The sequence below is a fragment of the Trachypithecus francoisi genome, unplaced genomic scaffold (genome assembly GCF_009764315.1).
Source record: "Trachypithecus francoisi isolate TF-2019V2 unplaced genomic scaffold, Tfra_2.0 Lachesis_group6, whole genome shotgun sequence".
Classification (NCBI taxonomy): Eukaryota; Metazoa; Chordata; class Mammalia; order Primates; family Cercopithecidae; genus Trachypithecus; species Trachypithecus francoisi.
This window is the reverse complement of record NW_022681471.1, coordinates 94003293-94017802: the sequence shown is the minus strand read 5'-3', so window position 1 is coordinate 94017802 and position 14510 is coordinate 94003293. Positions and strand designations below refer to the sequence as shown.

Below are 14510 nucleotides of genomic sequence, written 5' to 3'. Positions count from 1 at the left end.
ATGAAAGAATAAATTAATAAAATAGACTTCATCAGAATTAAAACCTTTTGCCTTTCAAAAGACCCTGTTAAGAAAATGTAAAGACAACTATAGTCCGAGATAAAATATTTGGAAATCACACATCAGATAAAAAGCCTGTGTCCAGAACATTTAATGAACTCTCAAAACTCAATAAGAAGAATATAAACAATCACAATGAGTTACAGTGTTTCCTTGATATCTGTGGAGGATTGGCTCCAGGACCTCCTGCAGATACCCAAATTTGTGGATGCTCAAGTTCCTGATAGACAAAGTGGCACAGGTGTTCACATATAACCTATACACTTCCTCCCATATACCTTACATCATCTCTAGATAACTTACAATACCTAATACAATGTAAGCACCACGTAAATAGTTGTTATACTTCATTGTTTAGAAAATGACAAGGCAAAAACATCTGTGCATGTCAGTACAAACGCAATTTTAAAAAATGTTTTCTGCCTGCAGTTGGTTGAATCAACATATGTGGAACCCATGGAGATGAACAATTGACTGTACTACTACACAGCTATTAGAATGGCTAAAATTTGAAGGATTAACCATAACAAGTGTAGGGGTAGAAATGTGCGCTACCTTTCCTCACGGTAAGAGTCACGGCCAACACTCCTATAACAAAAGACTGGTTAACAAGAGAAAAGCATAACTAATTTATTTAATCTCGATTCTATGTGACATGGGAGCCTTCAGACCCAAAGACCCAGGACAAACTGTCTATTTTTATGCTTAGGTTTGATGAAGAACGGACAGCTGTGTGGAAATGTGTTTAGACAAAAGGGTACAATCTAATGGTAACAGCCTGAAGGGGGAAGCTCAGTAAGGCCTGTCCATTCATATGCTTTTTGGCCTCTCTGTGTAGCATTTCTTTCCTCTGGGTATAGGACACCTGTCACATGAGGGTCTCCAAGGGAAAAGGGGAAGGTCAGAGATGACCTTTCTAGGTTCTATGACCTACATTGGGGAAGAGGAATTCTGGTTTCTATGACACTTTTCTAGGAGAAAACCAGGAATAGAGAGAGGAGGGCAGCAGAGGGTCAGAGAGACCTTGCCTCTGAGGACTTCAAATCTCCTTTAGTTTAAAGTACTCAGCACACCAAGTTACTAAATTTTGGGGTATTGTGTTTTTGTTACTGGAAAGGGGTCCCAATCCAGATGCCAAGAGAGGGTTCTTGGACTTCATGCAAGGAAGAATTTGGGATGAGTCCATAAAGTGAAAGCAAGTTTATTAAGAAAGTAAAGAATAAAAGAATAGTTACTCCATTGGCAGAGCAGTGGCATGGGCTGCTCGACTGAGTATACTTATAGTTATTTCTTCATTATATGCTAAACAAGGGGTGGATTAGTCATGAGTTTTCTGGGAAAGGAACCGAGATTTCCCAGAACTGGGGGTCCCTCCCCTTTTTAGACTATATAGGGTAACTTTCAGATGTTGACATGTTTATTAGTCCATTTTTACACTGCTATGAAGAGATACCCGAGACTGGGTAATATATAAAGGGAAGAGGTTTAATTGACTCACAGTTCCCCATTGCTGGGGAGGCCTCAGGAAACTTACAGTCATGGTGTAAGGCAAAGGAGAAGCAGGCACCTTCTTCACATGGTGGCAGGACAGAGTGAGTGCAAGCAGGGGAAATGCCAGATCTCTTGAGAACTGACTCACCATCATGAGAACAGCATGGGGGAAACCATCCCCCATGATCCAATTATCTCCACCTGGTCCCATCCTTAACACGTGGGGATTGTGGGGATTATGGGGATTATAATTCAAGGTGAGATTTGGGTGGGGACACAGAACCAAACCATATCACCATGGCATTTGTAAACTGTCCTGGCACTGGTGGAGTGTCTTCTACCATGCTAATGCATTATAATTGGCATATAATGAGCAGTGATGACGACCAGAGGTCACTTTCATCACCATCTTGGTTTTGGTGGATTTTTGGCCAGCTTCTTTACCACATTCTGTTTTATCAGCAAGGTCTCTGTGACCTGTTTCTTCTGCTGACCTCCTATCTCATCCTGTGACTAAGAATGCCTAACCTCCTGGAAATTCAGCCCACTAGGTCTCGGCCTTATTTTGCCCAGCCCCTATTCAAGATGGAGTCGCTCTGGTTCAAATGTCTCTGACACTCCTAAGTCAGGCTTTCAGTTATTTATAGTTCATTACGCTAGGACTCAAAGTAGGAAGGCAGCCTCAGGCCAAATTTAGTTTAATTTAACAATTTATGATCTTGATAGGGGTGATGTATCATGGGTACATACATATACCAACTCATCAAATTGTATACTTAAATATGTGCAGTTCACTGTTAAGTCAATAAAGCTGGTTTTTAGAAAGTTATTACTGTTAGTAATATGCGAGGCACTATGGTTCTCAGACAACATGCCTCCCCTGGGTAATCTTATCCAAACTCACAATTACCATCCATACTCTGATGATTCCCAAGTATGCATCGCCAGCCCAGGCCATTCTGCTGAGATTCAGACCTGTTAATCCAGCTGCCTTAACATGGCCACTTATCAGTTCTGCAAGCACCCTAATTCAGCATGCCCAAGGCAGAATTTTTGATATTCTCCCTTCACTTGATTTTTCTCTCATGTGCCCCAGTACAATGAAAGGCAACACCATCTATCCAGCTGTGAAAATGACCCAGTCATAATTTTGATTTCTTCTCCTCATCTCCAACATCACAAATGCATTGTGAATCCCTCCACTTCTCACCAACATTACATTAATCCAAACTACCCATCACTTCTCTGGCAACAGTCTCCTAATCAGTCTTCTTGCCGCCAAACTCACTCTTAGAGTTCACACACACAAAGCAGCCAGAGATTTTTAAATACAGACATGATCTTTCCATTCCCCAGACTAAAATATTTCAGAAACTTCTCATTGCCTTGGGATGAAGTGCAAACTCTTCAACATGACTCACACACACAAGGTGGTCCCTATTTTTGTCCCAACTCCCCTCTAAAATGGTCATCTTTTGCCACTTCCCTTCTCACTCTCCTAGCTCCAGTCATAGTTAAAACTGGGGGTATTTACAGGCGTCTGAAATGGCCGTTCAGCTCCTGTTTTTTATTCAACGGGTGGCCTTACAGCAATAATGAACAGTGGTAGCACAGGAGAAAAAAGCAGGCAAAAGTAATTTTATCAAGTTCCTATTTCAGTCAGAGGTTCTTGTTGTATAGGCAAAGTAGGAAAAAAGAAACACAAAGATGACTTTGGTGGAAGTATTTCTAAAGGAGAATGCATTTTTATGTTTTCACCAAGCTATCGGCCCCTCTGGATTTCAATATTATAGTGGGGTCATAACAAGCATTTCCTCTATTGTTGGCTTTACACAGATGCGAAGTGGTGCTCAGGAAGCTAGGAGACTGATGAATAGTTGGTTTGATGTATTTGAATCATTCAGCACTTTGAGTTAAATGTGCATATTCTGTTCAAAATAGACAATGGGGAGGGGCAGTCCCCCCTTTCCCTCTCTAACTTGCATAACATCAGGCCTCACTGCTTTAACTAATGAGTATTTAGAAGTAAAGGCTCCTACTGATTCCAGCGAGTCATTAATTCTCTGCTTGCAGAGCCGCTGTGGAGTTTTTCATCGGCCACATTTTTTTAGCTTTCACCAAGTTGCTTCTGAGCCGCAGTGCTGACCCCTGGGCTCCTGTGTGTACCACACACCAGACACATAATGGACTTGAAAGTCCCCTTGCAAGGAATTTTACTGGGGACCAGGAACAAATTACAAAGAAGATGCATATTCTAGCCACTCCATTGACAAAGATGTCTCAGAACTCTTAGTTTCAGGGAACTTAATTGACCTTGAATGAAAATGTATATTTAAACCAATATGTATAACCTGGTAGAATAAGGGGAGGAGGTGAGTTACAAAATTCTCTTAAACTAATTGCACAGTCAGTCCTACCCTTTGTAATAATGACTGTTTGCTCCATTATCGCTCCAGGTTATTATTTTCTAAATAGCCTCATTGATCTTGCCTCAGTGGGCTTTCCATTTTTACACATTACATTCTCTTGGGAATTGAAAAGCACGGTGTCTCTGAAGATGCTCAGTCAACTTGAAAACACTCATTTTCGAAAAGGTCTTACCCTGCCTTCAACTTGAAGCAACTCAGACTTTGCACAAACAAACATTAGAGCAGAGACGCATCACTCGTGTATATGTTTCTACCATCACTGGGAAGCTGTTTGTCTGAAAGGTTATTTATAGACCATTTTTTAAGGGTATTCAAAATTCAGGGATCTATACTCATCACTAAAATGAATGTACATGTAATTGGAAGCATGACACTTCATTATAATGATTATAATGGTTTCTGCATTATTCAATATCATAAATATTTTGTGGAAGGCCCTATTTCGTTATGACTCCAACTACTAAACTTATAGCTAAATCATGTGTGGTGGAAGGGAAATGAGAAAGAAGAAATAAGTGGAAAAGGCGAGGAAGCAACCCCAACTCAAGATAAATTCAAGTTGGAAAGGCAAGAGTTTTGTGTTTTGTATTGATTTGAGATTTCACTTTACTCATCAATAATTCCCTGTTTGAAAGAAGGGAGGGCAATTTAAATATTCTAAACTCATGACTGAGGGGTCCATAAAGCCTGGAAGCTCTATGACCCCAAATAACCAAACTTCAAATACTCTAGTCTTTAAAAAAATAATAACAAGAATAGTAATTGTCAGTAATTGAATCAAAGGCAATACAGGAAATAAAGTAGGCAAAATGTTTAAACTATTATAAATGCTTGAAAGTTACAAAGCTCTGTATCTCCCCTCTGTTGTCTAAACTTTTAACCATTTTAGTAAGCTGAAGCTAAAGTAAACCAATAGACTTACCTACATTACTTTTCAAGTGGTTAGGTAAAAAAGGTAATAAAAGGCAAATAAGTACTGCAAATTAATCCTCTGCTGGCGACATCATACCTCACAACAGTGCCTCAGCAAACCACTTAATGTGAACTTCAACAGCTTTTAATCAGTTTTGTATGAAAAGACATGATTTGATTTGGGTTTTCAAATGGCTTTATCAATCATTCCCACAGTTCCAAGAATACTAAATAACAATTAGTTCTTAGGACAAAAGGTTTGCCTATATTAACCTTCAACTCACCCAGACATCCAAAGGCAGCACTTGCTTTTTCTTCAAAATGAGAGCATGTTAGCAGCTGAAAATATAAGTATATGGAAAGGTTGTGAAACTTCTTTCAAATTATTACCCTGGAACAATGACCATAGTTGGGATTTCTCTTTTGCAGAGGGAAGAGAAGAGGCAGAAATTCCAGTCCTCCTTCCTCCAAAATTTTAGTCTCGGGATTTATTGGTGCTGAAAACCACAGTTATCTACTGCTTGAAACCTAAGCAGAATGCATCAGCATTTCGGGACCACCTGGGACCAAGGGGGGCTGGGAGACTTCCAGATGGATTGTAAGACAATTCACTGATATTTACACAACGAGAATAAATGTTTTTCCTAAGATAGCATTTCCTTTCAGTGTTTTGAGACCACCAGCAAAAGAGGGAGGTACAGAAATTCTATTACATTAATAGTCTTTGTTTTTATGGCTTTGGCATTTATTAACTAGTGGGAGCTGTTTATTGGGTCATAAACTTTACTAATGGGGATATTATCTCTAAATTATAAATCTTGTTCAGTATATGGCTTAGTTATAAAAAGAATAATTATTTAAAATGTCTGTATGGCTGCAACGTATCATGTTTATCGGCATGAATCCTATAATGGCCATTTCATTGCTAATTGTGGGCTTGAACTAGAAACAACCAGGGCAGTAACACACATCTATGCAATAGAATAAGCAGTTGTCCACAAACTCAGGAGCATTGTCATTGGTTTGCTTCCTTTTTCTCCCCCAGCTTCTCAAATGAACTACATTATAAACCTCTACAAGGGCTAAATTATCTACATATTTAAACTCTTGAAGGAAAGACAACTGACTGAAGAGTTGAATAGGTAAGTGACGAATGTGTCAGCTTGAAAAGTTCCAGGAAAGTGTCATCCTTCTAAAAGCTTGCTCTCTGGGGAATGAAAAATCTTAAAGTGACAAAATGGCTTGGCACTGTCAGTTGCCTTAAAAAGAACCTGGGACAAAAATCAAGTAGTCAAATTTAGGATTTATGGTAGATAGTTTTGGTATATAAATTGAGTATACTAGTTTAGTGTTAAGTCCTGAGAGGGTTGGGGGGAGCATCTATTCTAACAATAGCACATGTGGAATTATTCTAGGGTTTATATATAGAAATCGCTTATTGATTAACTTCAATTTTTTAAAAATGAAAGGGCCATTGTTGTCGAGAGTAAATTGGTACATTTGAGTGTCAAGAAGCCAGCAAGACACTGCTGCAAATGTGGAGTGAAAGAATAATGAGTCCGAAGGGTCCCTTGAGATGTCATCAGCTCCTCTTCTTCTCAGAGTAGTCCCTGAAAGGTAAATGGTGCAGTTCCTTCTTGATAGGCCTCCATTGTCTCCCAGAACAACGGAGGCAAATGGATTTATGATACATAGCACCCCACACTGAACAATGGGATAGACGGGGATAGACTTCTTACACTGAATTCCCAGAGGTACATGGCTATGGGTTTTAATCAAAGGTACACTACATGACAAGAGTTCTGCTGAAGAAAAATAAAAATAGAACTAGAAAAATGCAGGGGAAAAATGTAGTTTCTGAATATTTAAACCTCTAGGGTGGGGTGGGTGGGATGTGTGTGTAAAACAAACCAAAAAAAAAAAATCTCAAAATCTTCAGCTTTCACATTTGCAAATATTTTAGACATAATAAATTTTTGGTCAAACTATAATTATATACACATGCATATATTCCTAAGCTAACAAGCTGACTTCAGATAGAAAAAAGGGCATTACAAATATAAATACTGCATATGTTTCCTGTGTGTGTGTGTGTATATATGTGTGTGCGTGTGTGTGTGTGTGTGTGTGTGTGTGTGTGTGTTTTGGGAGGTTCTTTTTCTTCCCATAGCTTTACTAAGTTCAAAAAATAAACATATTTACTCTAGAGAGGCTTAAGAATTATTTTGATGAGGTGGGTTGCTACAAAACTTAACTATATAAGTAATAAACGTGTCAAAAAGGTTTCAAAAATGTTTAATAGAATCACAACTTATTGCTGTGATATAATTTGATTTGTATTGTCATGTATAACCTTCAAAAGTTATTTTCTGTTCATATACTAATGAATCAAATTATGTTGGATGAAAAATTATCAGAAGATTTTTTGGTATTAATAAAACATACATATAATAAAAATATTCAACATTTTTTTTTTTTTTTTTTGAGATGGAGTCTTGCTCTGTCGCCCAGGCTGGAGTGCAGTGGCCGGATCTCAGCTCACTGCAAGCTCCGCCTCCCGGGTTTACGCCATTCTCCTGCCTCAGCCTCCCGAGTAGCTGGGACTACAGGAGCCCGCCACCTCGCCCGGCTAGTTTTTTGTATTTTTTAGTAGAGACGGGGTTTCACCGTGTTAGCCAGGATGGTCTCGATCTCCTGACCTTGTGATCCGCCCGTCTCGGCCTCCCAAAGTGCTGGGATTACAGGCTTGAGCCACCGCGCCCGGCCTCAACATGTTTTAAGATGGCATTTTAAATAGTAACAGTACGGCAGCAATATAACATGATGTTCTGAAAAACTAATATGACAAAATAGGATTAATTGTGATTTGTGGATTTCCATTTAATATAAACCTTCTTTCTTTTTTGTTTTTAATGAAATTATATCTACTAAAGTAAATGTGGCAAAATGAGAGAAGTAAATCAAAGAGAATTGACCAAAACTGGCATGGTTATTCCTCCTCTAAGCCAAACACGTCCTTCAAAAGGGTCAAGTAGTCAATGTATTTCGCAGGAATAGGTGATGGCATACCAAGCCCGATATCATCACATCTCTAGAAAAAAAACCAAAAATGGATATGATTAGAACCACATTTCAAAGTACAGTTTTGAAAATTCAACACCAAAGTTTATTTTCAAAGGGAAAATTTCTACCATCTACTTTAGGTTCATAAAGACTTTGTGGTAGACTTGATACTTGTTCTTGATTCTTCATTCCCTCCCTGTATAAGAATTACGTGCCCACACTCTTTGTCATATGACTCTGTAGAACCTCCCATGGAGTAAGAAGAGTATATTTTCCTGTTCCTTTGATATGTGGTTGGCCACATGACTGGCTTTGACCTATGTACTGTTAGCAGACATATCATAAACAGAGGCTCTAGCGTGCTGGCATCATTTGGCTTGGCCTTCTGTGCCTCTGCCATCACCACGAAAAGAACATGGCCCAGGATGCTGCTGTTTTTAGAATGACCAAGGGGGATCAGACCAGGCTGGACTTGCAGACTAAGAGCCAAGCTTAGCTGAATCCAGCCATGCTTCACTGACCCACATGCCCATAGACAAGAAAAATAAATGTGCCTTGTTGTGAACCACTGAAATTTCAGGAGTTGTCATGCAGCATTAATACAGTGATAGATCCTCCTATACTTTCTTAGGAACCCAATTTTTATTTTTATTTTATTTGTTTTAAGACAGGGTCTCACTTTGTTGCCCAGGCTGGAGTACAGTGGCGCAATCTCTGCTCACTGCAATCTCTGACTCCCAAGTTCAAGTGATTCTCATGCCTCAGCCTCCCAAGTAGCTGGGATTACAGGCACATGCCACCACGCCCGGCTAATTTTTGTATTTTTAGGAGAGACGGGTTTCGCCATATAGACCAGACTGGTCTGGTCTCAAACTCCTGGCTTCAAGTTATCCGTCCACCTCAGCCTCCCAAAGTGCTGGAATTACAGGCGTGAACTGCTGCCTAAAGAACCCAATTTTTAAAATACAAACTGGTAGCTATACTGGCTGTTTGGTTACTGTTTCTTCCGTAAACAATGAAAAGAACACTGGATCACTCACAGTGTGATCTTGCAGATAAGCCACTTTGTGTGTGTGTGTGTGTGTGTGTATACATATACACACGCAGATGCACATTTTATATAATATGTAAATATGTGTGTATATACACACACACACAAACTTTTTGAATATGCTGCAATGGTTAATTAATATCAACAAGAGGCAAAGTCCATATATATGGCTGCTTATATTTCTACTGTCAAGGTTAAAATATATGACTGTCAAGGTTAATTGTTGTATATAAGAGGTTCTATATCTTTACTAGTGTTACATTAGTATCCAGAATCGCAAGGTGTCATAGAAATACAGGTAAAGGCTCAATAATTTGATGTGATGGAATTTTGGAAGCAAGCTGAGTAAGTGGTGTTTCAGTTGCACCTTATGGGATGAAAACCAGTTCAGCAGAGGGTTTAGGTCGTGAAGGGTGTTCCAGGCATAGGGACCAGTGTAAGCAAAGGCCTGGAGACCTAAAATCTATTTTCAAGAAAGGGTGAGTAGCCCAGTGTGGTATGTGGCACATGGTGCAAAGTGGCAAGAGTGATGGTTAGAAGGAGAAGCTGGGGCCAAACTTCTGGCCTTCTGTGCTAGTTTCTACTTGAGGCTGTGGTTACGGGAAGTCACTGTAGGTCTTCGCCAGTGAAATGACAGAAATCTGATTAGAAACTGATTAGCTAACTTGCTGGATGTACAGAGAATGAAATGAAGTAAGAAAATCAATCTGGAGGTGAGTGCAATAATACCGCTGAAAGACGACTGTGCCATAACCAGGGCAGCTGAAGTGGGCATGGAGGACAGGAGCTACCTCTGAGAGATGCTGCTGCAGGAGAACATGAAATAGCTAGAAGGGGATCAATTGAAATGGTGAAAAAAGAAAGGTGTAGTGCTATGGGTTGAGTTGTGTCCCCGCCCCCCGGCAAAAGAGGTATGTGAAGTCCTAATCCCTAGTACCTCAGAATGTGACCTTGTTTGGAAATAGGGTTTTTGCAGATGTGATTAGGTAAATTAAGATGAGGAAAATGAGATCATACTGGAGTAGGGTGGGCCCCTAATCCAATATGACTGGCCTCCCTATAAGAAGACAGCCAGGTAAAGACAGAGACACACAGGGGGAACACCAGGTGACCATAGAGGCAGAGATTAGAGTTTTGCAGCTGCAAACCAAGGAACACCAAAGATTGCCAGCAAACCATCAGAGTCTAGGAAGAGGCAGGGAAGGATTCCCACACAGGTTTCAGAGAAAGTGTGGCCCTGCTGACATCTAGATTTTGGACTGCTAGCCTCCAGAACTGTGGGAGAATAAATTTCTATTGTTTTAAGCAACTCAGTCTGTGGTGCTTCGTGAGGGCATCACTAGGAAACTAATACAGGTAAGGATGGTTCTAAGAACTCTAAATTTAGTAATAGTTGACAGTATCTGTTATTAGTTTCCTGGGGCTGTCATTACAAAGTACCACAAAAGAAGTGGCTTAAAGCAACAGAAACTTATTCTTTCACAGTTCAGAAGGCCAGAAGTCCAAAACCAAGGTGTTGGCAGCATTGGATCTTTCTGGAGGCTTTCAGGGAGAATTTATTCCATGCCTCCCTCCTGGCTTCTGGTGGTGGCTGGCAGTCATGCCTTGGCTTGTAGGCATATCACTCGAGCGTCTGCCTCCAACTTCACATGGTGTTCTCTGTGTGTACCAATATGTCTTCATGCGGCTTTCTTATAAAGTCACCAATCACTGCATTTAGGGTCCACTCTAATCCAGCATAACTTCATTTTAATTAATTTTATCTGCAAAGACTATTTCCAAATAAGGTCACATTCTAAGGTTTGGGGTAGACATGATTTTTGGAGGGGACAATATTCAACCCAGTGTAATATCATAAGGAAAGCAGGAAGAGTTTAAAAACATTTTTTAGTAGGAAAACAAGGCTCAGAGGGAAATTCTAAGTTCAGTTGTGGGCATTTTTTCTTTCAGGTGTCCATGGGACATCAAGGTGAAGATTCTGGTAAACATCTGTAAATGTGGTTCTATATAGCACAGAGCTAGAATCCAGAACTGTGCAAAGATATAGAAGTCACTGGAATATGAGTGACATGTAAAACTATGACAATTGACAACACTGTCATAGAATCAGACAATAACTAAGTACCAGCATCTCTAATTCAGGTGTAAAACCTTAATTTAAGAGATGATTTACGATGATGATAAACTAGTTGCAGATTTGTGCAGGGTTATAGATAGGAATCTTGTAATTACCTAGTAGTAATAGGACTAACAATACATTTATTGGATATTTACTACATGGTTGATACTCTTTTAAGTGTTTTACATGTATTAAGTTACTTAATCATCACAGAAATCCCTTAAGAGGTAAGTATTATGAGGATAATCTATTTACAGAAAAAGAAACTGAGACACAGAAGGATTAAATAGATTGTCTCAAGTCAAACCTCCAGTCAGTGGAGAAGCCTGGATTATAATAACCTGGGCAGTGGGGCTGCAGAACTATGCTCATCTGCGGGGCAACCCTCCAGAGCTGAGAAGGATCTATTTAGAAGCAGCTGGCTTTCATCCTACATAGCTACATTTGGTCCTCACACTTCCAACAAGAAAAGTTAAGTACAAAACAAGGCAGTTCTTGAAGTGACACTACTCTTCTCTCTCAAGGATGCTGCCTCTCAGAAGTTGAGTCCAAACCACCAACTGGCAGTATGAAGAGCGAAATGACCATTCAGATGGCTGATGGCTAAACCCACTCCTAAGGGGTGTTTTGTGCAACTCATACCACATGGAACTTGGTAAAACGTCCTTCCTTACACCAAAAAGTAGTAAACCATTACACACACACACACACACACTAAACAATACATTTTAATCAATGAAGGCTAAGATCAATAGTCATTCAACTCCACTATTTAACATGTCCTCAAAAATTTCATTACAAAACTTACAGCAATATTTGCTCTTAAGTGATGTTTGTAAATTTATTCTCATTATAGAGAAATAATACAAATATATGCCTTCAAAAATCACCTCCTCTAAGAGGTCTTTTAAATAAAAGTTTTCAACACAGAAATAATGCATTATGTAACTCATAAAAATATGATGAAATGGGGGCGGAGCAAGATGGCCGAATAGGAACAGCTCCAGTCTCCAACTCCCAGCGCGAGTGACACAGAAGACCGGTGATTTCTGCATTTTCAACTGAGGTACTGGGGTCATCTCTCTAGGGAGTGCCGGACAATCAGTGCTGGTCAGCTGCTGCAGCCTGACCAGCGTGAGCTGAAGCAGGGCGAGGCATCGCCTCACCTGGAAGCACAAGGGGGAAGGAAATCCGTTTTCCTAGCCAGGGAACTGAGACACACAACACCTGGAAAATCGGGTAACTCCCACCCCAATACTGCGCTTTAAGGAAACAGGCACACCAGGAGAATATATCCCACACCTGGCCGGGAGGGTCCCACGCCCACGGAGCCTCCCTCACTGCTAACACAGCAGTCTGCCGCGATCTATCCGCAAGGCAGCAGCGAGGCTGGGGGAGGGGCGCCCGCCATTGCTGAGGCTTAAGTAGGTAAACAAAGCCGCTGGGAAGCTCGAACTGGGTGGAGCTCACAGCAGCTCAAGGAAACCTGCCTGTCTCTGTAGACTCCACCTCTGGGGACAGCCCACAGCTGAGGTTCAATAGGGGAAGCAGCGGGGGCCGGTGCAGAGGCGAACGACTCTGTCTGACAGCTTTGGGGAGAGCCGTGGATCTACCAACGTGGAGGTTGAGATCCGAGAACGGACAGACTGCCTGCCCAGGTGGGTCCCTGACTCCTGAGTAGCCTAGCTGGGAGACATCCCCCAATAGGGGCAGTCTGACACCCCACACCTCACAGGGTGGAGTCATCCCTGAGAGGAAACTTCCAAAGGAAGAATCAGACAGGTACACTCGCTGTTCAGCAATATTCTATCTTCGGCAACCTCTGCTGCTGATACCCAGGCAAACAGGGTCGGGAGTGGACCTCAAGCAATCTCCAATAGACCAACAGACAGTCCTTCTGACTGTCAGACGGAAAACTATCAAACAGGAAGGACACCTACACCAAAACCCCATCAGTACGTCACCGTCATCAAAGACCAGAGACAGATAAAACCACAAAGATGGGGAAGAAACAGGGCAGAAAAGCTGGAAATTCAAAAAATAAGAGCGCATCTCCCCCTGCAAAGGAGCGCAGCCCATCGCCAGCAACGGATCAAAGCTGGTCAGAGAATGACTTTGACGAGATGAGAGAAGAAGGCTTCAGCCATCAAAATTCTAAGAGCTAAAGGAGGAATTACGTACCCAGCGCAAAGAAACTAAAAATCTTGAAAAAGAGTGGAAGAATTGACAGCTAGACTAATTAATGCAGAGAAGATCATAAACGAAATGACAGAGATGGAAAACATGACACGAGAAATACGTGACAAATGCACAAGCTTCAGTAACCGACTCGATCAACTGGAAGAAAGAGTATCAGCGATTGAGGATCAAATGAATGAAATGAAGCGAGAAGAGAAAACCAAAAGAAAAAAGAAGAAAAAGAAATGAACAAAGCCTGCAAGAAGTATGGGATTATGTAAAAAGACCAATCTACGTCTGATTGGGGTGCCTGAAAGTGAGGGGGAAAATGGAACCAAGTTGGAAAACACTCTTCAGGATATCATCCAGGAGAACTTCCCCAACCTAGTAGGGCAGGCCAACATTCAAATTCAGGAAATACAGAGAACGCCACAAAGATACTCCTCCAGAAGAGCAACTCCAAACACATAATTGCCAGATTCACCAAAGTTGAAATGAAGGAAAAAATCTTAAGGGCAGCCAGAGAGAAAGGTCGGGTTACCCACAAAGGGAAGCCCATCAGACTAACAGCAGATCTCTCGGCAGAAACTCTACAAGCAGAAGAGAGTGGGGGCCAATATTCAACGTTCTTAAAGAAAAGAATTTTCAACCTAGAATTTCATATTCAGCCAAACTAAGTTTCATAAGTGAAGGAGAATAAATCCTTTACAGATAAGCAAATGCTTAGAGATTTTGTCACCACCAGGCCTGCCTTACAAGAGACCCTGAAGGAAGCCCTAAACATGGAAAGGAACAACCGGTACCAGCCATTGCAAAAACATGCCAAAATGTAAACCATCGAGGCTAGGAAGAAACTGCATCAACTAATGAGCAAAATACCAGTTAATATCATAATGACAGGATCAAGTTCACACATAACAATATTAACCTTAAATGTCATGGACTAAATGCTCCAATTAAAAGACACAGACTGGCAAACTGGATAAAGAGTCAAGACCCATCAGTCTGCTGTATTCAGGAGACCCATCTCACATGCAGAGACATACATAGGCTCAAAATAAAGGGATGGAGAAGATCTACCAAGCAAATGGAGAACAAAAAAAAGCAGGGGTTGCAATCCTAGTCTCTGATAAAACAGACTTTAAACCATCAAAGATCAAAAGAGACAAAGAAGGCCATTACATAATGGTAAAGGGATCAATTCAAC

At 40.8% G+C, this 14510-nt stretch overlaps 1 protein-coding gene across 1 annotated transcript in view; it reads right to left on the bottom strand.

Annotated features, from left to right (window-relative positions):
- Window positions 1-7751: 7751 nt before the first annotated feature.
- Window positions 7752-14510, bottom strand: part of EFHC2 (EF-hand domain containing 2) — a 209759-nt gene continuing 203000 nt past the window's right edge. The window contains 1 exon segment of the mRNA XM_033201359.1: window positions 7752-7983. Within this exon segment, the coding sequence (XP_033057250.1) occupies window positions 7882-7983 (102 nt within the window). The 3' untranslated portion in view covers window positions 7752-7881.